The following is a 24976-nucleotide window of genomic DNA, read 5'->3' as shown; positions in this document are numbered from 1 at the left end:
GGTCCTCTTCCAACTCCCTAAGAGACAACCAGTTTTTGATAGAAGAATGTGCTTTTCAAATGACATGCTCTCCATCCACTTTTAATGTACCGGAGAAATTAATATGCATTCAACACACTTGTGAAAAATGTAGGACACAACATTGTGTTTCTTATGAATTAGGGAAGAGAAAAGAGCAAAGGTTTGTGTATAAAAACACTGGTAGTTGACTTAGAATAATTTAAAAAGTAGCTCTTGAATTTTATTGCCAAGTTCAAACAAACCCAGACAAAAAATATGGATACAGATGATGTCACACAACTCATCAAGTCCCACACCTCCCAATATAGTTCAATCTCATCTCTCTACTTCAGAAACTTAGTTATATCCAATAAGAATTTGAAGAATGAGCATCCATATTACAATCCATCTTTGGAAGACAGACTATTTGAAGGAAGACAAATCCAAATTGAAACTGTGTGGTTTCCAGAGCAATTTATTCATTAAAATCTATCCAATATGCCATCAACAGTTCTCCTGTGTGTATCGTGCTGATAAACTGACACTGAGAGGATTTAACAAGTTCATCATTTAATAAGTCTGAATTAATTTTCACCACATGGTATTGTACACGGTCATCTGTTGAAACAGATTTCTTTTTAACAGATCTTAGTTTAAAAAAGTCATAGATACTGTGAGTTCTGTATAAACTGGTGGATAGTAAGTTAGTTCCTTTGTTTTGACTTATAAGCCTCAACTTCATCGCAGAATAAAGAATGTAGGCCAAAGAATGCATAATCGGTCACTCGTATAGAACAGTATTGTTTCTATAATTTGAAGCTTTCTGAATGGACGGGTTCAGGCCTGATGTAACTGTAAAAAGATTACTTAATGAATAGACTATATGGAAATCGTACAAAATGTAATTAACTTTAATCATTAATAGCTTAAACAGCACTATGTTACTAACTGCTATTCAAACTCAAAAACCTGTTTTTGAATCCCCATAAAGGTGACAGGTGTACACAACCATGCCACCTTGTACTTACTTAGGGGAGTGTTAATATATATTTCAACAGAAACTTTGGCTTCAGGAAAAGAGTCACAAACATTTAAAATAATGGCTTTAATCGTCATTTTAGGTATACTGTAGGGGAAAGTGTGCTTTAATTAAATATACATACCAGTGATGCTGGCAAAGTTGAAAGTTACTCCTAATGTTGATAGCTATAAAAACTAGTTTGTACATGATAAGACAACGAGAGGAAAAAAAAAGCAATCCCTTTGAAACAAGAGTTCACAGTGGTTTGTATCCAACAGTATGCATTTTATGACAATAACATGTACAGATTGAGCACCCTAGGGCTCTCTTTATATCCTAAAGAAAATGAGCATTTACATTATTCATGGGCTGTACTGATTTAAAAAAACATCAGTTGTACACTCACCCCTTAGACAGGGGACACTGTCCTGAGTGTACAGCTTTAACACCATCATTAATGTTGTTTGTAAAAGGAACAGGTAACTAAACAAAACATTTTTCCTTGGGAGTGGAGAATCTATCATTTGCTGTTATAACCAGCAAATACCATTCATTAAGTCAAAAATGGAAGGGGGAGCCCCACAAACACTATTTGAGCAAGCTGACCAATACACATTACAGTTTTAAAAATGAAGGTTATGTACTATATGTTACAAGTCCCAACTAGGCAGTATCAAAATGACATCTATTTCTTTGCTTGCTTTGTGATCATACCCCTTGGAGGTGTGACGGGTCTCGTGGCATTAGGCTTCTTTTTCTCTGCAGGCTTTAAAATCTGCAAAGATTCAGAAGACAATGCGTTTTAGGAAATACACTTAACATCAAGTCTTACATTTCACTCAAATGTTTTGTTCAGAAAGTTTTTTTGTTTAAAATTGCCCCAACAACTTTGAAGGCTCCACTGGCATATTAATACAAACCAAGCTGACAAACATTTTGGTAATAAATACTCTTATGAGCTGCTATGATATATGATCTGAACAACTTGTTTCGCCTCTGGATAAAATGACAGTTTTTTGAAGTCACACCTTTAGGTATCCCTTCTGACACAGGGGGTAAAGTTCTTTAGAACAGTGTTTCTCAAACCCATAGGGGATCATGTCATAATCTCTGGCGGTTGCAAGAACTCCCTGATAACTAAAAAAAAAAAAAAAAACCACTTGTTTTAATTCAGTTAACTGATGATTTGACTTCAGTGGCTGTGTTTTTGTTTATGATTGGGTGAGCCTGAAGTCATGTAAGTTTAATCATAGTGACTGAATGAGAAAAAAGTTGCAGTAGGCTTTACGTGACTTGGAGAAGGAAATGGCAACCCAATCCAGTATTCTTGCCTGGAAAATCCCATAGACAGAGGACCCCGGTAGACTACAGTTCATGGGGTCACTAAGAGTCAGACACGACTGAGTGACTTCACTTTTACGTGACAACCAGTCCATCCTAAAGGAGATCAGAACTGGGTGTTCATTGGAAGGACTGATGCTGAAGCTGAAATTCCAATACTTTGGCCACCTCATGACAACAGTTGACTCATGGAAAAGACCCTGATGCCGGGAGGGATTGGGGGCAGGAGAAGAAGGGGACGACAGAGGATGAGATGGCTGGATGGTATCACTGACTCAATGGACATGAGTTTGACTGAGCGACTGAACTGAGCTATGTGTAAATGATTCTTTTGTGCCAAGTGAAGGCCAAATGATGTCATGGTCAATCAACAGAGGTTTTTTAAGAACAGAGACGTAGTGGGAGAACTGAGTAATCGCATGGCACATCTGGCACATGGCAGTAAGTACTACTTTCATGTGCAAGTGGTGATTTAATTTCAGCTGAACGTTGTACTAACACTGTAGCTTTAGACTTACAGTAATGTACCATGATTTTAAGTTAAATTCACTACTTGGGGCAAAAGTTCTACAATCATTTCACTCCTTTAAAAGGAATTCACTCATTACTAAACTAGAACACCAATTAAGGGAAAATAAAAATTTTCAGTCTACTCTACATAAATGAATATAGGCAGAAATTAGCACTTTAAAAAAAATCAATAAAATGCAGACACAATAAAAGGAAACAATGCTGAAAACATCCTCTACCTGAAAAGAACACATTAGTGTTTCGTCCACACTCATCATGGCACCTGCATTGTCAAACTCTCCACAATAATTGGGCGCAGAAAACAGAGTGACCAACTGCCTCTTTGCAAAAAATTCATATCCATCTTCAACCACCTTGGAGAGAAAATGTTTTCAATGTGAATAGGTGCAAATTTTAGGTGAGTAAAACCACTCTTCAGTTTCCCATTGAGCCTGATATCCTGTAGGTCACTTCCAGAGACATTTTGTATAAATAAGCAATACCTACCCACCAAAATCAACAAGGAGAATCTGTGCTCACACACATGCTCTTAAGTGTACATGTAAAATTCAAAATCAATACCTGATGGGCTCTACATATAAGATCCAAATCATGCTTATGGAGAAATTTTGCAACCACTTCTGCACCAAATGTGAAGGACACTCCTCTGTCATTTTCACCCCAGCCTAAGACATCTTTATCGGGGTCAGACCACAAAAGATCACAAAGAAGACCTTGATCTGGTACATCAGTTGGTCGCATAATTCGCCGAATCTGCTCCATAGATTGAAGATCTGGTGATAAACCTATTAAATGAGGGGGGAAAAAAAACCCAAAATGGAAGAAAACAGAATTTTAAAAGGGAAGTTAGCACTTAAACATTTCCCTTTCTCTACAGAGAGACTCAATGACTTACAAAAACTTCCATGAAATCTTTGGTTATCTTATTAGTTTTTGTTAAAAAGGGGCGGGGGGGCGCACTGGAACTTGTTACATGCGATAATGTGTGGGGCAGTATGTGCCTGAACAGGACAAGGAAAGTTACTTCAACATTCACAGCACCCTAATGACCACTTGTAGTGACTGGGCGTAGAAGATGCAGACACTCAGGTGATGAAGCTTTCTAGAAAACCTGCACTGGCCAAGGACTGTAAAGTCAAACCAGCTCAGATGTAACTGGCTCTCAATCTGACTTTAGAAATCACATGTCCAACTCTACCAAAACCAGTATATAAGTACATAAAGAGGAAAAGGATAGTGGTTTTATTAAAATATAGTTGAGTTGGCTTTTTGATGGTTGTCTAACTTCTGACACAGATGAAAAGATATCCTCTTTGCAATTACTATTTTTTAATTTTTTGCAATTACTATTTTAATTACATCATATAAAGTACAACCACCAAACAAAATAACTTTTAACATCTAAGAGAAATTTCTGAAAGGATCAAAAACAGTCCAGGGGAAAGTACATTCACATTTTCAGTATCCTAGAGGATCTTCATTGTTTACTTTACATTCGAAAATACTTTCTACTCTATTTTCAAGGCTGTTACAGAGCCTAGAATTCCCTGTAACAAATCAACTGCATACTTTGGACTTGAATCTGGATGATCCTGGATGTGCCATAGTGGCCTCCTGGTGTAACACAGCAGTACAGGAGAGTCGCCTCACAGAGGAAGTCATCTGAATGTTAATTCATCAATGTCAAAGTGTATACTCTTTAGAAGAATCCAAATCTACGTGGAATTAAAATCAGCACACAAACCTCCATGACAGCAGAATATTTTCTCATCCACGATGGCTGCTATCGGTAAACAGTTAAAGCAGTCTGTGAAAGTTTTCCATAGTTTAATGTTATATCTTCTTTTACCTGTGAAAATTTTGGGATGGTTAAACAAGAGACTGGTGTTCTGCAGGTACATACTCTCAGGATAAGTCCTCCAAGGCAATATTAAAAAACTATGCTTTTATTAAAAAAGAGAGAATTAGATATATGTAATATTTAAGAGATGTGTGATTTATAAGCAACAACTTATAGTTTCATATGCACTATTTTAAAATTCCATAGAAGGTCTGAAAACAGAATTCCAGATATACTGATTAAGGATTATCATTAAGCCTCAACAATTATTTAATAGCACCAATTCTGTTTGCAATATAGTCTGTTCTGTCCACTCTCAAACCATAGGTGGGTTCCTATTTCCAAAGGCAACCAAGAACAACTCACAACTCACTCTGTCGGCTTCTTCATCAAAAATTAAGCTTATTCCTCTTGTTGCCTGAGAATCTTATTAACTTAGCCCCGGGCTGCTGCTTTCTTTCCTCTCTACATTTCCCCCCTAAGGCCACCTCAGACCACCAGGAGCATCTGGCTCCAGAAGGATTCCTGGAAGACTGCCAAGGTCTCTTCAAGCTTCCAAATCCTCAGATTCCGAGCCAGAACCCCTAATGCAGTTTCCTATTACTACAGACTAGACAGCTCTGGCATCAGAAAAGTGTAACATACATTCACATTTTATCCAACAGATACCTCAGCTTTTCCAGGACTACAGTCATAACATGGGCAGGGGCAAACCAGGTTGGGTGCATGAGACAAGTGCTTGGTGCTGGTGCACTGGGATGACCCAGAGGGATGGGATGGTGAGGGAGGTGGGAGGGAGGCTCAGGATGGGGAACACATGTAAATCCATGGCTGATTCATGTCAATGTATAGCAAAAACCACTACAATACTGTAAAGTAATTAGCCTCCAACTAATACAAATAAATGAAAATAAATAAATAAAAAAAAATAACACGGGAGGGGGAATGGAGGAAATGGTAGCATAGAGTACTTGTTACCCTTAGGAAATAAGTCTATCACATTAAGCAGTGGTTTTTAAATTCCTTCATGGAAATGTACATTTGAATAAAGATTTTCAATACAGTAAATTTTAACAAAATTATCAATGCTTTAAGTTGGTAAACCATCCACTGAAAGCCACCTATGTCAGGATACTTTCAGGCCCATAGACTGGGTGGCAAACTATACCTGCCTGATGGGAGAGGGAAAAGTTGGAGTACAAGGTCATTCATTACATGAGTCTTAAAGACAAAGAGTCAAAATTGATACTAATCAATGCTGACCTTCTAAATCATTAAGGCTTCTAATAAAAAATGATGTAGCCAACACACTAGGAAGTATATCACAACAAAGAGATTGTGTGAATTTGAACTTTATCAAATAAAACATAAAAATATTGGCTAACTGCTATGTAAAAAGCAAACTGTTCTAAACAGTAGTACCTGTAACAAATTTCTAAAACACAAATGTTATAAAATTCTCTGCCTCTCATTTCATTACCTAAAATAGTGACTGCCTTACTAGCACTTCTCTGATAAGACTCAATGTCAACATCAAATATCTTTCTTGCCCAACTCCAGTTGTCCCAGTTGCCCACCTCATTTTTTTTTTTTCCAATTTTACTGAAGTATAGTCAATTTTCTCCTACCTCATCTTATGAGCTGGGTCTTGGACTACGTACATACATAGAGTCAAGGGAGAGGCTGTGAGTACGAGGACTAAGTTTACGAAGGTAACCTTTCTAGCAATGTACTTCTAACCAATAAACTAGATGAACACATCTAAATGAAACTGAGATGGAATAACACCACACCTTGAGAGACTGTAGGTTATGACTATAGTCTAGGGTACGGCCAGAGACAAAACCAGTCTTGTTATAATTATACTGGCAAGTGCTAGTAATTCAAATTCCTTAACCACTCCCACTCACAGAAATGATGAATACAAAAAGGAGATGGAGATAAGGATTAAAAAAAATTTTTTTTAATTTATAGTTACTTAAACAGCAGCATCAATAAAAACTCCACCGAAACTGATTATTTTCAAGGCTTTGGGAATCTTGCTCCTGTCAATTATCAACTCAAAGTGCACCTTCAAAATGGGTCAAACAATGTATAAATTATACAAATACTTTTAATTAGCTCCCCCTTGCTGCCCTGTTTTCTCCTTTCAGCACAATTTCACATAGTGAGTACTGTTTTTCTTGGGTGTGGATGTGCCAAATGAAAAATAACTATATTACAAATTACAAAACTTATTTGTATATTCCAAGTTTCCATTTATATGCAACGTCTAGAAGAGGCAAACCTATAGAGACAGAAAGTAGCTTAGTACTTACATAGGACTGTGGTGATGGCTATGTAATTCTATCAATTTAATTCACTCAACTGTACACTTAAATGGATGAAATTTTATCTCAATAAAGTTATCAAAAACAAAGCTATCTATTTGGACAGGTTCTCAGAGTTGTACTAAAAATTAAATTATCTGCAACTATTCACAACAATTACCTTAAAAGAAATCACCACTGTTATCACTATTTCCTAATCTAATCATCACATCATACAAGAATCCAGGGCATTATCATACTGTAACGAATGTTAATTATTTTTACCACAAGAAAGAAGCCAGGACAAAAACTAGTTAACAAAATAGTAAGCATGAAAAATGACAACACTACATGTAAATTCTCACAAATCCTAACAGAAACATGTTCAGTTTATGACCACGTAACTCAATATAAGTAAATCTTCCTGTAGAAAGTACTTACATTCATCATAAAATCCATAAATTCTATTGATGCTGGCACATTCGTGGTTTCCTCTGAGAAGAAAAAAATTCTCGGGATATTTGATTTTGTAAGCCAACAAGAGGCAGATAGTCTCCAGTGATTGTTTTCCCCTGTCCACATAGTCCCCAAGAAACAGGTAATTGCTTTCTGGCGGGAAACCACCATACTCAAAAAGTCGAAGCAAATCATAGTATTGCCCATGGATATCACCTAGAAGCAAGAATTTTTATTACAAAGTGTCTTCATTCGTATAGTTCAAACCACACACATAAAACTAATTTCCACTGTTGTGTAGTATTTAGTCCAACAGAGCTTAGTGAAAATTTTAAGTGTATGTGTATATCAGAATCATACACAAAACTCAAGTAATTAATAATTTATTTTGCAGAACGGATAATTAATGGCTAGGCAGGCCTTCCTGCCAAGTAACACGGTTTCCCTTTCAGGCTGGCTGATCAGTATCAGATATCCAACAGCTCAGTCTCTAGGGACAGCGCCAGCAGAAGTGATGCACTCTCAACAAGCCCTGACCCCATGTGAACAGAGGTACACACACACTACATCCACCAATACATCTGGCTTTCAATGTCTACCTGCTAGATAATGCCGAAGAGTATTTTCCTTTGCTTTAAGCTTATATATAGGTCCAGGCCTTTTCTTAGCTCTCCATTCTGTTTCCGTTCCTTTCTTCTGCAATGTTTGTATTTCTTTAGCAAAATAATTTTAAGCAATTTTGAAGTACATCTAAGTAAACTAGGTCCATTAGAGCTATTTATTCTAAAGCTACAATTAAATAATGTAATTCTAGGTTATTCATAAATAGTACATGATTCTATTGGCTAACATAACATCATCTATATACCATCTATATATACCCTTGACTCAGTCAATTAATCACATAACCAAAGGTAACAGTGCACCAAAACTTACCACATATCTTGAGTGGTGCTTCAAGTTCTAGCAGGATAGGCTGACTGAGAAAGATCTCTCGGGACTTTAAGCACAGTCCTCTGATTTCATTCTCCTGTAGCTGGACATTTTTACCAGGCTTGGACCCTCTCACTGTAGGGGGAGAAAAACCCCAATTTAGTCAAGTGAAGTCAAAGTAAGATTTCATATAAAAATTAAACATATATGAAAAGGCACAAGCTTTAAATAAAGAGGAGACAAAAACATAGTTTAACTACTTTCTGACTAGGCTTTATTTTCAGGACACTTAACAATTGGCCTTGTTCACCTACAGCCCACTCACCAGATCAGCTCTTTTTGCCTCCCATCATCTTCTCTTCTCCAGCCTTATAAATGAACTAGTATTTGTAAAGCAGGAGGTCTTAGAGATTATCATGCTAGTGAGTCAGTTCTAACAATTCCTTGTTTTAAAATATGAGATTGGAAATGCTCAGGATCTCCCTCGTCTCAATCAGTGTTTTTCAGAGGACCACAGGTCTCTCTCCATGGTCCCAGATTTATCTTATGAAAAAAATTTACGGTGCTGATTTTCATTAAAACACAGTGTATGCTTGTTGTGGGTATTTTACTATGCAACTTTCTAGGCCTGAATTTGTGAAAACACTCATGTCTATACAGGGCAAAGGATGTCAGTGTGTGTTGTGAGAAAGGTTTCCTAGTAATTGGAACAGGTAAAACTTGAGAAAAAGGAGGACGAGATCATGGCACAGCACACATCACATCAGAGCACTCGGGTTCTATTCACTATCAAAGTGAAGCACAAGATAGCCTCTGGCCTTATAATAATTCATTTATCAGCAGGTAGGTAGCAGTAAGAAATGAAATTCTGTTTTGACTCTAGTTGCAACAGATTAGAGTTATTAATTAAATATGTAACAAACAGCACTGCACTGCCTGTTGTCTGGTCATCAAGTTGTGCCCAATCCTTTTGCAAGCCCACGGACTGCAGCCTGCCAGGCTCCTCTGTCCATGGGATTTTCCAGGCAACAATACTTGAGTGGGTTGCCATTTCCTACAAGCAGCACTGCATTACTAACTTTACCTTAACTTTACAGTTATGAAGCGGCTGCTGTTGCCGTTCAGTCTCTAAGTCCTGTCTGACTCTCAGCAACCCCATGGAGTGCAGCCCACCAGACCACTCTGTTCATGGCATTCTCCAGGCAAGAATACTGGAGTGGGTTGCCATTCCCTTCTCCAGGGGATCTTCCCAACCCAGGCATCTAACCTGGGTCTCCTGCATCGCAGGCAGATTCTTTACCGCCTGAGCCACTGGGGAGCCACCAGGGAAGCCCCTTATGAAGCGCCAGGGTCTGGTTAAATATGGGGACTGATTATCATCAGGTTGCAATAAAAATCTTAACACTTATTTTATAAAAAGAGAAAAAAAGTAACACTTATTTTATACAAAAGATTCAAGAAAGGAGGCATTCTCTGAACTAGAACTGAAGCAAAAACACAGAACCAGACCAAGTACAGAACTAAGCCAACATCCTTCCACCATTAAACCCAATATAAAGTGATAAGCAGATCAAATCAATATTGTCAATTTAAACTTTATCAGTTTTGAAGGCTATATATTCAAATTCAAAATCATCTAGCCTAATGCTAAACAAGAGCAATACGTTTAACTGGTTTGTATCTAGCTTTGTTCTGTAAATGTCTAAGTAACATTACAGAGTAATAAAAACTGCAAGTTAAAAAAACCCTGGTATCTGCTGAGTATTTTTCTTCCCCATTAAAATGGGCTATGCCCAAATCTGAAAAATACTGTCTTAGGGGAAGCGCTCCTTCAGCCTGAATAGCCACTGAAATGAAATTCTCTGAGGAAACAAGTTGAGCAGAAATGGAAAGGTGTTACTTTTTTCAATGAAAGACAATAAATAAGAAAGGATGACAAGGGGGAAGAGTCAAACTCTTAGAGGGTACAGCAAAAAAAAAAATGTTGCGTGTATTGGACTGGCAACTAGAAGCAAGGTTTCTGCACTGGTTTCAGTCTTGAGCAAATCACCTCTTTGGGACTCCAAAACACACACGGAACTGAGCTAAGTCTCATTCTGATCAAACATTAAGAAACGACTCAAATATTAAAGCAGCGACTAAAGGGAAAGCATAGCAAGGATAATCTCTGAGGGACTACAGTAAACGGACACACGCACAAGAGCAACTGAGTTGCTTGTGAAACAAAACCAACTTTTTTCCAGAACCAAAGTAATTTTTTCTTTCTAGACATACACATAGGAGAGAACTCAAGAAACCCTCCCAGTGGAAAGATAGTGGGATGGTTGCTTTACTGGCCAGAAAACCCCAATCATTAGTGATTTTACCACAAGTCAGCCAGAAGGTTGGGCAGACTGCCAACAGGAAACTTCAATTTTGGCTAGGGGACTCCTAAATGCTTCTGGTTTCAAAGGGAATCTTTTTCAGTAGAGGCCCACACTTGTAAGGGAAGTCTTTTAGAAGACTTATACCTATAGGGAACTCAAGTCACACTTTAATATGAATGCTATCAGATTAAATCAATGCTGCTAATACACATTTTACTGGTTTGGAGGCTTCCCACTACAACCTTTAGACATAGTTCATGATAATTTTAGTTTTCTTAATCTGATTGTCCCCGAAGTATCAGAGCAGAGATTAGTAAAGAACAACACTAACAACTTTTTAAAATTTATTTTTAATTGGATAAATGCTTACCATGTTGTGCTAGCTTCTGCTGTACGATACTATGAATCAGCAGTAGGTATACACTTACCTCCTCCCACCCGCCCAGCCCTCTAGGTCATCACACGGTACCTGGCAGAGCTCCATGCAACACCAACAATTTAAAGTGTTCCTAACGTGGACTGAGGATTAAATACAATTTTTCCAGAACAAATCAAGATTTAACTTATATCTAAACAGTGCTCATTAAAAACAGTCACAAAGCTTCTTAAATTCCCAACAATTAGCTCAAGAAATAAAACCATATAAACAGAAACTCCATCAAAACTATCTACCAACCGGCAAATACCTGCTCATCTTTCGAGACTGCTTAGGTATCACCTCACTCTGGAAAACCCCTCTTAGTCATCTTCTCTCCCCTTAACAAGCTGGTTTTTTGTTTTCTGAAATGCTCTCCCAACACTGACCAGCACCCACTCTGTATTATAATTGCCAGTTCACGTCCATCTATTCATCCTGGTAGAATGTAAACCTCAGGACCACACCACTAGCCCTGCAGTGTACATGCCCACAGCCAGTACGTGGTAGGTACTCAAAACCTGTTGCATGAACGAAGCCTGAATAAATCTCTGTTAACTTGCGGCATTAAAATCAGCATGCACCCCAGACTATACACTGATTAGTAAAAAATAAGAACAAAAACCATGTCTGTGTTTTCAAATTACAAAGCAATAGTATCATTCTTATAGGCTTTACTAGAGTATTTTTCTAGTTGTGAAAATTTAGGATTACTCTTAAAAATGTATCTAACAGAAAATAAAGATTTCAAAATGGGTTTTGGCAGCCTGAATGAACACAGCAGGCATTTCTTAGAGATGGCCTATTAGCTGACAGCATAAAAAATCTACTTCACTGTTTTCAGTGTCCATCACATAGAATCAGGTACTAGTTGTAGCTAACACCTATGGAGCACTTCCCGTGTGCTGGGCACTGCTGCACTAGGAGGCTTTACTTACAGTGCCATTCAATACAACAATCCCGTGAAGTCAGACACTGGCACTTCTCTGTGTTACAGGCTGGAAGAGGCTCAGTGACGTGGTCCAAGGTCACAGAGCTTGTAAGGAGGACACCAGGCCCCAAGTGACTCTAGCTCTGAAATGGTGCTTCCACCAGATCACCCTCGCATTTAAGAATTTGTTCTTCATCTTCAAAATATGTTTAAAATATATGGCATTAACTTAGAAACTTAGTGAGAAAACAATGAAAGCAAGTAAACTAGTGTACAACTGTTTTTGCCATTTTATAAGTTCATAAGCAATAACAAAGATGAAAAAGTTTAAAAAAAAAAAAAGGAATTTGTTTTCATTATACTTCTAAACCAAGAGATTTTATAGTACAAACTACTGAACCTCTATACAGTCATTGGTGCTTAAGAAAAATTTGATATGAGATATAAAAATCATAAGGTATCCTTACAAACAGGAAGCATTAAAAATTAAATGATGCAATCTACTTGAGACAAGAACTTTGTCCCTTTTCTTGAGAGGTTTACATTCTATAGAGGATTCAGAAGGTAAGACAAACCAGGTAACTGCAGATTATTATACATTCTGTACCGAGAATTACCCCTCTATAAAAACTGTAAAACTAAAAGTTTATCTTAGGGACAACATCTTCAACACCATTAAAAAGACAAAGGCTTGCATATCTGTTTTATCGCTATTAGCTACAAAGAAAAAATGCAAACAGTACAGTCCTGCTCAGGTGGCTCAGTGGTAAAGAATCCACCTGCCAAGCACGAGATACAGGAGACCTGGGTTCGATCCCTGGATTGGGATGATCCCCTGGAGAAGGAAATGGCAACCCATTCCAGTATCCTTGCCTGGGAAATCCCATGGACTGAGGAGCCTGGCAGGCTACAGTCCAGGGCGTCACAAAGAGTCAGCTAGGACTTAATGACTAAGTAGCAGCAACACTACCTACTTCAACCCTCATTGTGCCGTGCATGACGGAAGAGATGTAAACAAGAGACCTAAGGTGGGAAGTTAGTTTAGTTCACGGGTTGTCTCCTAATGATATCTTCCTAAGTAGTCGTATAAAGTTATTTCAACAATTGCCAATGAGATCCAAAATATTCCAACAAAAAAGAATTTCATTTTCCAGGTAGAATGTTTCTCATAAGTCCAGGTGCTACGTATTGTACGGAAATAAAATCAGTAGGCACAGCGGACATATATAGGTTAGTGATTGATACATTAAAATGGTCAACTTGGGTCTTAGGCACGTGACTTCTCTTTTTTTCTTTGCAGCATTTTGAGGCTTGCGGGATCTTAGTTCCCTGACCGGGGATTGCCCTCAACAGAGACAGCTTGGAGTCCTACTAACCAGTGGATGGCCAGGGAATTCCCAAATGTGCAACTTTTGAGTAAAAGCTTTTATCTGGCTAAAATGGCAGATTCAGAAAACTGCATCATGGCTGTTACCAGCAAAGACTGTTCTAACTTGTATCATCATTTATTTATCTGGCAAATCATTCACATGAGCACATGATAAAAACTCCTATGCAATTTTATAGTAAACAAACTGATAAAAACTTGAAATAACTTAAGACTACTTTGGGATTACTTATGAGGGATAAGCATGTATTCTTCTTGCCCCTTAACTGTTCAAAGAAGTTCATAGAAAAGGAATAACATACCTACCAAAAAGCCTCAGCTCAATTATAACGAAGTTTTAAAACCTAAAATTGGCACAACCAGTATAAAAATAAGTAAACAGAGATTTTGCTAATAAGATAATCCTATTAAAAAGGTGGTAATCTTAACAATATGCCACATCATATTTATTTTAGTGACAATCAATAACCTCACATTTGACAAATTTAGGAAAACAAAACCTCAAACCAGAACAAACAAAAAACAGTGAGGATCTGTAACATCAAAACTTTCCCACAAACAACTGAGGTCTTTTTCTACAAAAACTGTAAGCCATGAAAATGTTACTCAAGAACCATTCAGTTTCCTGCAAAGTCACCAGCAGGAAGACGCCCACTTTTTGGCCATTGGAATTTCTAAGCCACTCTCTCCCTGCCTTGACTGTGCTAACTGCTGGTGTGATACTTTGGGCATTTAAAGGTGACACCAATTTTCTCAAGGCACATATAGAATCAGGATGTAGCTGCAAAACACTGTCTATTGCTCTCAATGAAGAACCTTGAGTTTTCTACACCTAGAGTGAAGACAATTTATTGAAAAATCTTTAACTCTCTACAGTCTAACCACCTACGTTTGATGAGACTTGACATCTGACCCTACATTAGTAGAGTGGCATTTTCATAAGCCTTAATATAAGTAACAGACAATCTCCTCTAGATGAGGGATGCCAGTAAGCCCTAGGGAAGGTGAAATTGGAGATTTCAGATAAAACATCAAGACCATTAAGTAAATCATCTATTCTTACATGGTTTGGATACAGTGGTCTGATCCTAAAACATAAAAAAATTTGCCCCAGAATTCTGTAAATTGTTCTTGAATTAAGACTTTCCTGTTTCCTCATTTACACAGTGATTCGTATCAGGATATTATCTCCTTCACATTCCAGTCTTCAAGGTCTACTAACATCCTCGAGAGTAAATTGAGTGAAATGACCAAGTCTGTACATCATCTCCCTGCTTCAAGATCAGTAACCCTCACCTACTCAGGCAGACTGAATAGCAATGGCACATGACCGCAGTTTCACAGATATGGAACAGGAACAATCTCACCAATCTCTACCGTGGATGTGCTGTTATTGCATGGTGCAGCCTGGCATCCATTCCCCCAGCTTGGAGGAGGAAAGCCTGCCTGCTCCCGCGGCTTACATCCCCTCAAGCACCACAAAATGACACACCCCATCCTGTGAGACTTCACTGCTTCCTCCTGCTACTGACAGGCGAGGCGGTACTGCGGGCACAGAGAATAATCCTTCCCCAGCTTGGATTAGGGTTGGTGCAAGTGGCAGATCACAGCTCTAAGACCTTTCTGGTCTTACTTGTAGGAGAGAATGCAGCATACAATTAACATGTGGGAGGGGAGGGGGAGGTCCTCACAATACAGGCTTCTTGGAAATTAAGGGTATTAGTAACACACAAGTTTATGATTACAGTCTTTATCAACAAAATGCCCTATGATCATTGATTGCAAGAAAAGCGTCAGTTAAAATGATCTGATGTGTAAACTCATTCTTTAAGAAAGATTATTTTTGTCTTCCTTGGTCAGCATTTTAGGAATTTTTTTTTTGTGCCATTATGTTTGTCCTTTATTATCTTCAGGACCAGGGACCACTGTCTTTTTTAAACATTACAATACAAACATGTTTCATTTCACATCAAAAAACTAAACACAGGGATTATTTTTACCAATTAGAGGATTAAATTAGTAAATGTCTGAGTGCCAGGACAGAAGTCATATTTAAATCACTAATGCAAATCAGGCAATTGTGCAGAGCCTGACACAGTCCTGCAGTTTGACAACCGCCATCTTCAGAGGTGAGATGCGTCTCTCAAAGCAGGATGTGAAGTTACAACTGTCTGCTTTGCAAGAAAATGGCTAGTCATCAATCATTCTCTGTCTGAGATCACTTACAAAGCTAATCTGACTCTAATCTCACTTTTCTCCAACACAGTAGGACTACCAGACAAATCAGCAGCTGATTTATTCTCTAAATCCGAAGTTTTACCGTGCAGTTATTTAAGCAAGTGAACATGAATAACACGAGAGCGACAATCTGAGGGTTTCATCACCTGCAAGGCAGACCTTCCCAGGTGGGTGGCAGAATGCTGCCTCCTTAGTGAAGTCGCTCAGTCGTGTCCAACTCTTTGCGACCCCATGGACTGTAGCCTACCAGGTTCCTCCGTCCTTGGTATCTTCCCAAGGTAAGAGTAGAAAAGAACTGCAAAGCTGTAGTGATTAAAAGCTAAAGCATGGTGTTTCGTTAGATAAGACTTCACTTTTGAATGGTCTTTTTAGTACTATCACTGAGCTACTTCTCAACTAGCTTGCACATTCCTCCACCTTAAAAGAGACAATTCCGAACATGTAAAAAATTCCAACAAGTTCATAAAACTCACATTCCCTCCATCTTTAGGTATACTTAACTCTTTTTTTTTTTTTAGGTATACTTAACTCTTAATGAAAATTTTCAGAGGAAAAACTTTGTGAGGCACTGCAAAAAAAAAAAAAAATCACAAAACTTATCAGCATTTTCTACCTTGGAAAGATATACATATATATATTTTCAATAGATCATTTTCAATAGTTTCTCTGCCAATTTAACATTGATGAAGAAAAAAAAAAAACATTAAGCATGTTGAGCAGCTAGTTTATTCCTGAAGAATGAAAATGCACTGCTTTACTAATTTCAATGAAAAAAACGAAATGTTAAAAAAATCTGGTTTTCCAGTATAACATGTATAGAAACTATTAAGAAATAATGACTGATCTCACTGTAAATGATCCAGGTTAATCAGCACAAATTTCTTAGCACAATTTAAAAAATAAGATTAAAATTAACAAGATGTTGAATGAATATAAGAGTTATGGGCGACTCCACAACTAAGACTTAACTAATCTTAAAACTGTTTCTAATCCACAGCTTCCTTTTTTTCCAGCTTTTCAAAGAAATAAAGCCCACTCTTAACTCGCCACACATGTCCCTGCGTAGACATGCAGAAGCTAATTTACAATTTTTGAATGAAAAAAATTTAAGTTCTTTTCTTACAGCAAATTGTTTTAATCCGTTTCTGACCCACTGCTGCCTCACATAAACCAAAGAACTATATTAACTAACATTAAAAGTGTGATTCTTCTAATAAGCGCCAGGTACTGAATGAACAAGGCTTTCACCCACAATGGCAGTGACATTTCAGGGGCTCATTTAATGAGTTTTTCTTTTGAGACACTATAAAAGGAAAAAACCTTAACACACATTAAGAAAACATATTTTCAGAAGTTTCATTCTCATGACTTAAAAGATCTGCAAATTCTAGAGCTGTCCAATTGTTTACGCTAGACTCCATCTTTGAGCACTTACAGTCCAACAATATTTTAGAATATAAAGGCAAAAATGCAGTTAAAACTCTGCCAAATCTACATTATCCAGCACTCAAGAAAGGGATCTGAATTCTTTCAAAGTTCGGAATTAGATGTTATTATTAATAGATGTGCTCTAGAATTTAGGGATGGTGAGGGGTGATTTTATTTCAGCATCTCTCCTTAAAATCCGAACTTCATCCCTCCCCCACATTAATAGAAATCAATCGCCAGACACCTCAGGAGTTTTAGGTCAGTCAAAATTAAATATTTATTTTAACCTTTGCTCAACCACTGGACACCCCCTTCTTTCACACATAGGGTGACTTCAATGACTGGTTGCCTGGGTTTGAAACTTGACTGTCACTAACTGTGTGACCTTGGTCAAGTGCCTACACTTCTCTAGGTCTTAGTCAGGAAAAAAATAATAGCATCTACCTCATGTATTACATGAAATCTGTGTAAAGAGCTCCAAAAAATGTCTGACAACACAGTAAGCGCTTTAGAAGCGATGGCTAATATGATTTATGCGATGCACGCAAAGTACTGGAGACAACTCATTAGAAAAGACCCTGATGCTGGTAAAGATTGAAGGCAGGAGGAGAAGCGGACGACAAAGGACGAGATGGTTGGATGGCATCACCGACTCAAAGGACATGAGTTTAAGCAAGCTCCGGGAGATGGTGAGGGCCAGGGAAGCCTGGCACGCTGAAGTCCATGGGATCGGAAAGTCTGATGCGACTAAAAGACAACAAAATGCAATGAACGCAAAGCGCTTAACAGAGCTTGGCACACTGGAAAGATCCTAACGAAACTGTCATCACTGCCGGTTTCACGATTCAGAGGCATGTTCAGAAAAGAGCGCGGAGACTTCCCCGGGATAAAAACAACTTAAAAAGAATATCTGGGAGGGCAGGAGAAGATGGGTTTCAACATCCCCCTGCGAATGAACGTTCGTTACCAAGTAACAAGTAACGGGGCCCTCAACCCAGCCTCACAAAAAAATAAAAATAAGCAGGCTAGGAAAGAAGCCCTCAAGCTTGGTGAAATCCATATCCGCATCATATTGCTTTCCAAAAGACTGAGAACCACGAAGTTCGGAACGAGCAGTTCAGTAGGTTGGACTGGGGCCCCCAATATTCTCCAAAGATTGGTCCGGAGTGCCGGGCGCACGGGGGAACGTACCGGAAACGTGGGGGTGGGGAGCGGAGTTTTCAAATTTCACGGCCAGGAGAAAGGCTGCACCCTCAAGCAATGAATGAGCGGAGCCAGGAGGGTCCGCGGGTTGGGCCAAGTGCGGAACCCCGGGCAACCTCCCTCCCGCGGCAGTCCCCGGCCCGCGGGCGAACTCGCGGGGCTCACTCGTCTTGGCGCAGTATGCCCAACAGGCCTCCCAAATCCCCCTCCCCCGTGAGTCTCCGGAGCCGCCCGCCGCCCCCTTCACCTTCCAGCAGCCGTTGGATGATGCTGTCGATGTTGAGTTTATCTATATCCGCCATCGCCTTCCCACCGCCGACCTTCCCGCAGCGGCGCCGCCGCCGGCTCGCGCCCGGGATTCACACCTCCTTTCCCAAGCCACGAGCACACAGATGGTGGTGGCGGCGGTGGCAGAAGCCGCGGCGGGTCCCCCCCAACCGCCCCGCTCCCTGCTTCCTCCTTCTCTCCCCACTGGAACCACGAGAAGAACAAAATGGCCGCCGACTCCTTAGCCAGCCTCGGGCGGCGCACGAATGCGCGCGGGGGAGTGCAGCGGCCCGGCCGGGACTTCTTTATGGGCCATAGGGCACCGGGGAGGGGGCGGGGCCAGGGCGAGGAAAGGAGGCGGGGCCAGAACGCGGGAATGGGGAGGAGACGGTTGGGAGTAAATGCGCTCGCGCGCGGAATCCTTCCGCCAAACGGGCCGAGCAAATAGGCCCTCTGGCGGGAGCGTGAGTTGCAAAGTTGCACGCGGGAGTTGGGGATGGGGGAGAAGATGCAGCTGTGCACCCGAGGGTTGCGGACTCCGCAGGGCGCTGTTCACTGCGGCCGTGTTTGCAGACCTGGCCATGTGAAAAGCCCACGGAGGGAATTTGGGTGTCCTGGAATATCCCCTTAAGATGAATCTGTGGTAGAGATGAACAGTGAAATAATAAAGAGAAGTAGGTTGACTCTTTGGCTTCAAATTTGCTAGAATTTGGGGGGACGGGAAAGATATACTTGATGGCTAATTTTAAAAGTCCTCTCCCAGATAAATAAAAATGTTAAGTTATTCTTTCTGAGTGGTGGAAATATGGGTATTTGTATGCACATTTTTGTGCACTCTGTAACTTACATTTGGGGGAATAATTCTTTTTAATCCACCCTCAAAAAATTTCATCATCTCTTTCTGGATTATCTTTCTTGAACTCGCGAAGTTACATAATCATCGGAACGGTTTACCCTGATTGCAGCCAGAACGAAGATGAGCGAGCGTGTGCAGCAGATAAAGGAGAATTTGCAGATTTCGCGCGTCGGAGCTCGAGGCCGGAAGAGAAGGACGTGGTTGCACTCGCTGGCTTTGCGGTCGGGTCCCCAGTTCTGCAGATACCCCGGGAAACTTTGGTCAATTTCTCTTGGCTTCTCAGCCTCCCCAAATAATCTCTCCCCAGGAGATCCCTCCAAAATGTACCACCTCCGGAGGCTGCGTGTCGTCTTAGCTGGGTTTGAAAGTGCAGTTACACTCAGCAAACACATCTGCTCTCTTGGATCCTGACCTTTTCATTTAACTGCTTTTATCCTGCAGCGCTTCACAGTTTGCTCCCGCCAGAGAAATTAATTTTGTTTCTCAAGGCACACAAAATGCACGCATTCCCAGCCCGAAATACCATCGAGATCATTGTGCCACCCGGGTATCCAAGCTCAAAACCGGTGTTCCCCCCGGGGCCCAAGAAGTGGTGGGGCCCAGGCTCCTTCCACATGGACCCAAGGCCTCCCTACTGCTGGCTTGGAGGCGTTAAGGTTCAGAGTTCCCCCTGCTTGGAGCAGCTGCTCACTCAGCTTTTCCCCAGTCACCAACTTACCCTCCCGTGCTGTAACTGCTCACCAGAAGACAAACAAGTGTCACTTGTCAGCCCGGGGCACACAGCCCAGTTGGCGACATTCGAAGCTGATGCACAGCACCGTTGTGAACAGCTGGCTGTCAAGGTCATGCTGGCTCTCCCCGGAGTCCACGAGACCCTGGGCTCCTCCAAGGCGCATCATCGGAATGGCAATTAAAGCAGGAATATGAAAGACAGCGATTCATTCAGCAGACAAACATTTATGCAGCACCTCCTCTGTGCCAGGCATTGTTTCTCGGAGAGAATCAGGGGTGAACAAGAAAGACAAGGCTTTTCTCTCATGGAGAGTCATTTAGTAAGCCAGACAGACAGAAAACATAAACACAAATAAAAAATATCATCTTCTGAAGCCTGCCAGAGGAGAAAAACAAAACAAAACACTGCACTCCTTTTCTTTGTATGTGTCAAAAACTCTCTCTTTGAATCCCCAAGACAATCCTAGGAAGTTTGTACTATTCCTGTCACACCCATTTTACAGATGAAGTGAGACAGAGAGAGGCTAGGTTGTTTGCTTAAGGTCACACAGCTAGTAAGTTTCAGAGCTAGAGCTGGAACTTGGAACAGTCAGAAACCAAAGCCCTTGTTCATGTTTAGTAAATTCCCACTGCGAATCCCCAAGACCTAGTGCAACACTGGCACACACTAGGTACATAAATGTGGGACTCAGTGGAATGATCTATAAGAGTCTCAATGGATGATGAGTGCCATAAAATTTCCATAGACAAAGTAGCAGGTGTGTTCACATCTGCTGACATCATCAGGGCTGGATGAAAACTTCCGACTGGACTGGGGAGGGCCTCTGTCTCCAAACCATTCTCTGCCAGGCAACTCCCCTCCAGAGTCCACATTTGCTGAAACATGTCTAAGAGAATTAGCTAGTTCTAAGCCTGAGAGTGGCATGAGCCCTCATGGCTTGAAGGGCTCCCAGAAACCAGCAAATAACTCTGGAAGGAAAGAACGGATCCCCTTATTGACTTTTTTCCTGCCACTGTCAACAGTCAGGACTAGCAGACAAACAGTTGCCAGAAAGGCTACTGTTCCAATTGGTGGAGTGTCTCTTCCCTCCTCTAGTTTGCTTATAGTGAGGAGCATGGATTAAAATATACTTTTGAGGGGATTTCCCTGGTGGTCTAGTGGTTAAGACTCTCGAGGATCCACTGCAGGAGGCACAGATTCTATCCATGATAGGGGAACTAAGTTCCTGCATGCCATGCAGAAAGGCCAAAAAAAAAAAAAAAAAGTTCTTTTTGAACTGTCTTCCTTGGATCCATAGAGGTTTCGTAAGAGCCTGCTGAAAATGATGGAGAGCTGGTAGAATTCGCGTCCCCAAGCCCTTGAGTCAACCAAAGCAGAACAATGGCATGCAGAAAGCACTCAATCGAAATGAACTATAATCACTATTATCTATTTTAGATATTAAAATTCCATGTAAGATTTGAAGAGGGGGGCTAAAGTGAAAATATTTGAAACTAACAGTATTCCTAAGGATACTTTAGGCTTTGAGGGGGAATCTTAGTACCTAAAGGGATTAAGCTGATAGCATGAAGGAAATAAGCTGGGTGGATGTGGATGTGTGTGTGTTCAGTCGCTCAGTTGTGTCTGACTCTTTGTAGCCCTGTGGACTGTAGCCTGCCAGGCTCTTCTGTCCATGGAATTTTCCAGGCAAGAATACTGGCTTGGGTTGCCATTTCCTGATCCATCTTCCCGACCCAGGAATCAAACCCGCATCTCTTGCATCTCTTGCATTGATAAGTGGATTCTTTACCACGAACACCACTTAGGTAGCCCAAGCCAGGTGGATAGGGACTGTGATAAACTGAGGAGCACACACCCCAACTCTAGTCCATGGGGGCCCTGAGGACCCAGTGGGAAACTTGGGCCCAGCGAGGCCAGGTCCTTTGAGTTTTCAGGAGAACTTGGGCATCTGGAGTTTGATGTGAAATGTTCCAATTTTTAAAAGTTGATCATGAACTCAAATTCCTCTAAAACACTATGTAAGGTTTCCAAAGCATATCCATGAACTACATTTGGCCCCAGGTCAACAATTCGGGATTCTGTTTTAGAACACTGGGGGTGAATTCTTCCTCATTCCTTCCCCCAATTTATTAAGCATTGGGATTGTTGTTAAGTGATACAAAGAAATGTTGATGCAGTTTGCCAGCAGATCTGAACCTGCCTGGATATCCTGGAAATTTTGAACAAATTAGGAAACCATAGGAAAAAATATGCATGAAAGCTGTTTGACAAAATTCATAGTTTTATTTTGATGGTGCTACCAGCAGACACAGTTTATTTTGCGTGCATGCATGCATGTTCAGTCGCTTCAATCGTGTCTGACTCTTTGCGAGCCTATGGACTGAAGCCCTCCAGGCTCCTCTGTCCATGGGATTCTCCAGACAGGAATACTGGAGTGGGTTGCCATGCCCTCCTCCAGGGGATCTTCCCAACCCAAGGCTTGAACCCTCATCTCTTATGTCTCCTGCATTGGCAGGCAGTTCTTTACCACTTTTGGGGAGGGGGCAAATGTTTACTGAGGCCTTACTCTGTGAGAGAAGCTGGAGAGGCAGCAGTGAGCCAAGCAGTATAGTCTCTGTCCCCATGGAAGTCCCAGTCTAGTGGAAGAGACAGAGAAGAGCAGAGAAACCAGTGTAGGAGATAATTTCAGAGAATCCAGTTTTATGAGAGAATTAGAAATGGTCATGTGATCACATGGGAGAGGGACTCAGGATTAGAGATTTGAGTCAAAATCTAAAGGATAAGAAAGAGAAAGTTACGGGAAGAACTACATTTGGGGGAAGAGTATTCTCAACAGAAGGAACAGCAAGTGCAAAGGCCCTGAGGCAGGAACAATCTGCCAGTGTTGAAAGAATGGAAAGAAGACCAGAGTGGCTGGAGTGCAGAGTGAGAGGGAGAGTGTTAGGAGGGGTCTCTAGGTTTTGGGTCAAGGAATAACATGATCTGATTAGTTTTTTAAAATTTTGAAATAATCCTAAATTTACTGAGAAGTTGTAAAGGTAGTACAAAGATTTTCCATATTCCTTTCCACTTGGTTTGCCTTTAATGCTAACATTTTACAAAACCATGGCTTTTTTCTTTTTAAGGTAAGGAATGGATTTATTTAGAGAGATACACATTTCATAGACAGAATTTGGTCCATCTCAAAAGGCAAGAACACACTTGGGAGAAATACATACAGAGTGTGGGCCATCTCAGAAAGCAAAAGGCCCCCAAATATGGTGTGGTTAGTTTTTATGGGCTGGGCAATTTCACAGGCTAATAAGTGGGAGGATTATTCCAACTATTTTGGGGAAGGGGCGGAGATTTCCAGGAATTGGGCCACTGCCCACTTTTTTTTCAAATTAACTTTTTTTGGAGTATAGTTGCTTTACAATGTTGTGTTGGTTTCTGATATCATGGCTTTGCCCTTAATTTTTCAAGATATTTAAATCATAAAGAAATGTCGGATCATAATACATCATGTAACATTATTACCCAGAGAGCATCTTCTCCTAAATAAGGTCTAATTTCATTTTTAAGAGATCCCTTTGGTGTCTGTGAGGAGAACAGACCATAGGAGTGGAAGCTCTGAGATCAAGGAAAAGATGGTGAAAAATGTGGCATCATTCACTGCTCTGAGCTTCAGTTTCCCCATCTACAAAATGGGAATGATATCACCCATCTCAGAAGGTTGTTGTAAGGGACTTCCCTTGTGGTTCATTGGCTAAGATTCTGTGCCTTCCAACGTTGGGGCCTGGGTTCAATCCCTGTTCAGGGAACTAGTTCCCACATAATGTAACTGAGAGTTCTCATGCTCCAACTAAAGATCCAGCCTGCTAAAGAAGGCTGTTATGGGCATGTACCTTCCCCTGTACCTTGGGAGATAATAGTTATAATGAGGACAATGATGATAATAATAATAGCTAGCATTTATTTAGTGCTTACTGTGTGCCAATTTCTGTTTTTCAGGCCCTTCATGCAGAATCAGGAGAGCAGATTCTTCAGGATGCTCCCAGAAGCCTTCAAGAAAGGGAGATTAAGATGGATCTTTCAAACCATCTTTGGCCCTCATAGAGTTCATGTTGATGTTGGATGTTTCTGTGTTTGAGAAGGCTCCAAATATATTTCCATCTGGACTTACCCAACAGAGAAATTAGGGTGATTATCGCCTTGCTAAATGTTCCTTAGCTTCACAAAATGACTCACTCTGGGTTGGGAAAGTAGCAAGTTATCCCGGTATTTGGAGGGTGGTTGACACTGTTGATTGGAACTATGTCTGGCAAGAGTAAGGTCACTTTGGAGTAGAGTCTCTCAGCCTGGACACAGCTGACCTTCTGGGTCAAATCATTCTCCATTGTGGGGGTGTCCTGTGCATTTTGGATGTTTAGTGACATACCTGACCTCGATCCACCAGATACCAGAAGCACACCCCCTCTCCACAACAGTAACATTCAAAAATATTTCCAGGCACTGCCAAACATCACCCTCCCACTCCTAGATGAGAACCACCACTTTGCAGCATCTGGGGCCTGTGGCAAAGTGACTTTGAAGTTGTTTTGTTCTTCTGTCAGTTTTTTAAAAATATATATTTGTTTATTTACTTGAGTGTGTCGAATCTTAGTTGCGGCATGCGGGGTTCTTTCTTTCCGGATCTTTCACTGTGGCACATGGACTCCCTACTTGTAGCTTGTGGGTTTAAT

The 24976-nt window shown here is 40.6% G+C and overlaps 1 protein-coding gene across 1 annotated transcript; it reads right to left on the bottom strand.

Moving 5' to 3' along the window:
* Positions 1-216: 216 nt before the first annotated feature.
* Positions 217-18901, bottom strand: PPP1CC (protein phosphatase 1 catalytic subunit gamma). Its single transcript, XM_065904430.1, has 8 exons — positions 18647-18901; positions 8435-8566; positions 7484-7714; positions 4638-4742; positions 3455-3678; positions 3112-3246; positions 1736-1796; positions 217-852 (listed from the first exon to the last, which is right to left on the bottom strand). Exons 1-8 carry the CDS (start codon positions 18699-18701, stop codon positions 782-784), a joined length of 1014 nt encoding a protein of 337 aa, XP_065760502.1. The 5' UTR covers positions 18702-18901; the 3' UTR covers positions 217-781.
* Positions 18902-24976: the final 6075 nt, after the last annotated feature.

Source organism: Muntiacus reevesi, chromosome 13 (genome assembly GCF_963930625.1).
Source record: "Muntiacus reevesi chromosome 13, mMunRee1.1, whole genome shotgun sequence".
In the NCBI taxonomy this organism is placed as follows: Eukaryota; Metazoa; Chordata; class Mammalia; order Artiodactyla; family Cervidae; genus Muntiacus; species Muntiacus reevesi.
This window is presented reverse-complemented; position numbering and strand designations above follow the sequence as displayed.

Bases quoted from the DNA above. Each gene is read 5' to 3' on its own strand.
- PPP1CC (XM_065904430.1), bottom strand. From the start codon at position 18,701: ATGGCGGATATAGATAAACTCAACATCGACAGCATCATCCAACGGCTG. The intron at 3,679-4,637 runs GTTTGTGTGCTG...CTCATTTAATAG, and splicing joins AATATTCTGCTGTCATGGAG to GTTTATCACCAGATCTTCAA. The intron at 1,797-3,111 runs GTAGAGGATGTT...GAATCTTTGCAG, and splicing joins CACTAATGTGTTCTTTTCAG to ATTTTAAAGCCTGCAGAGAA.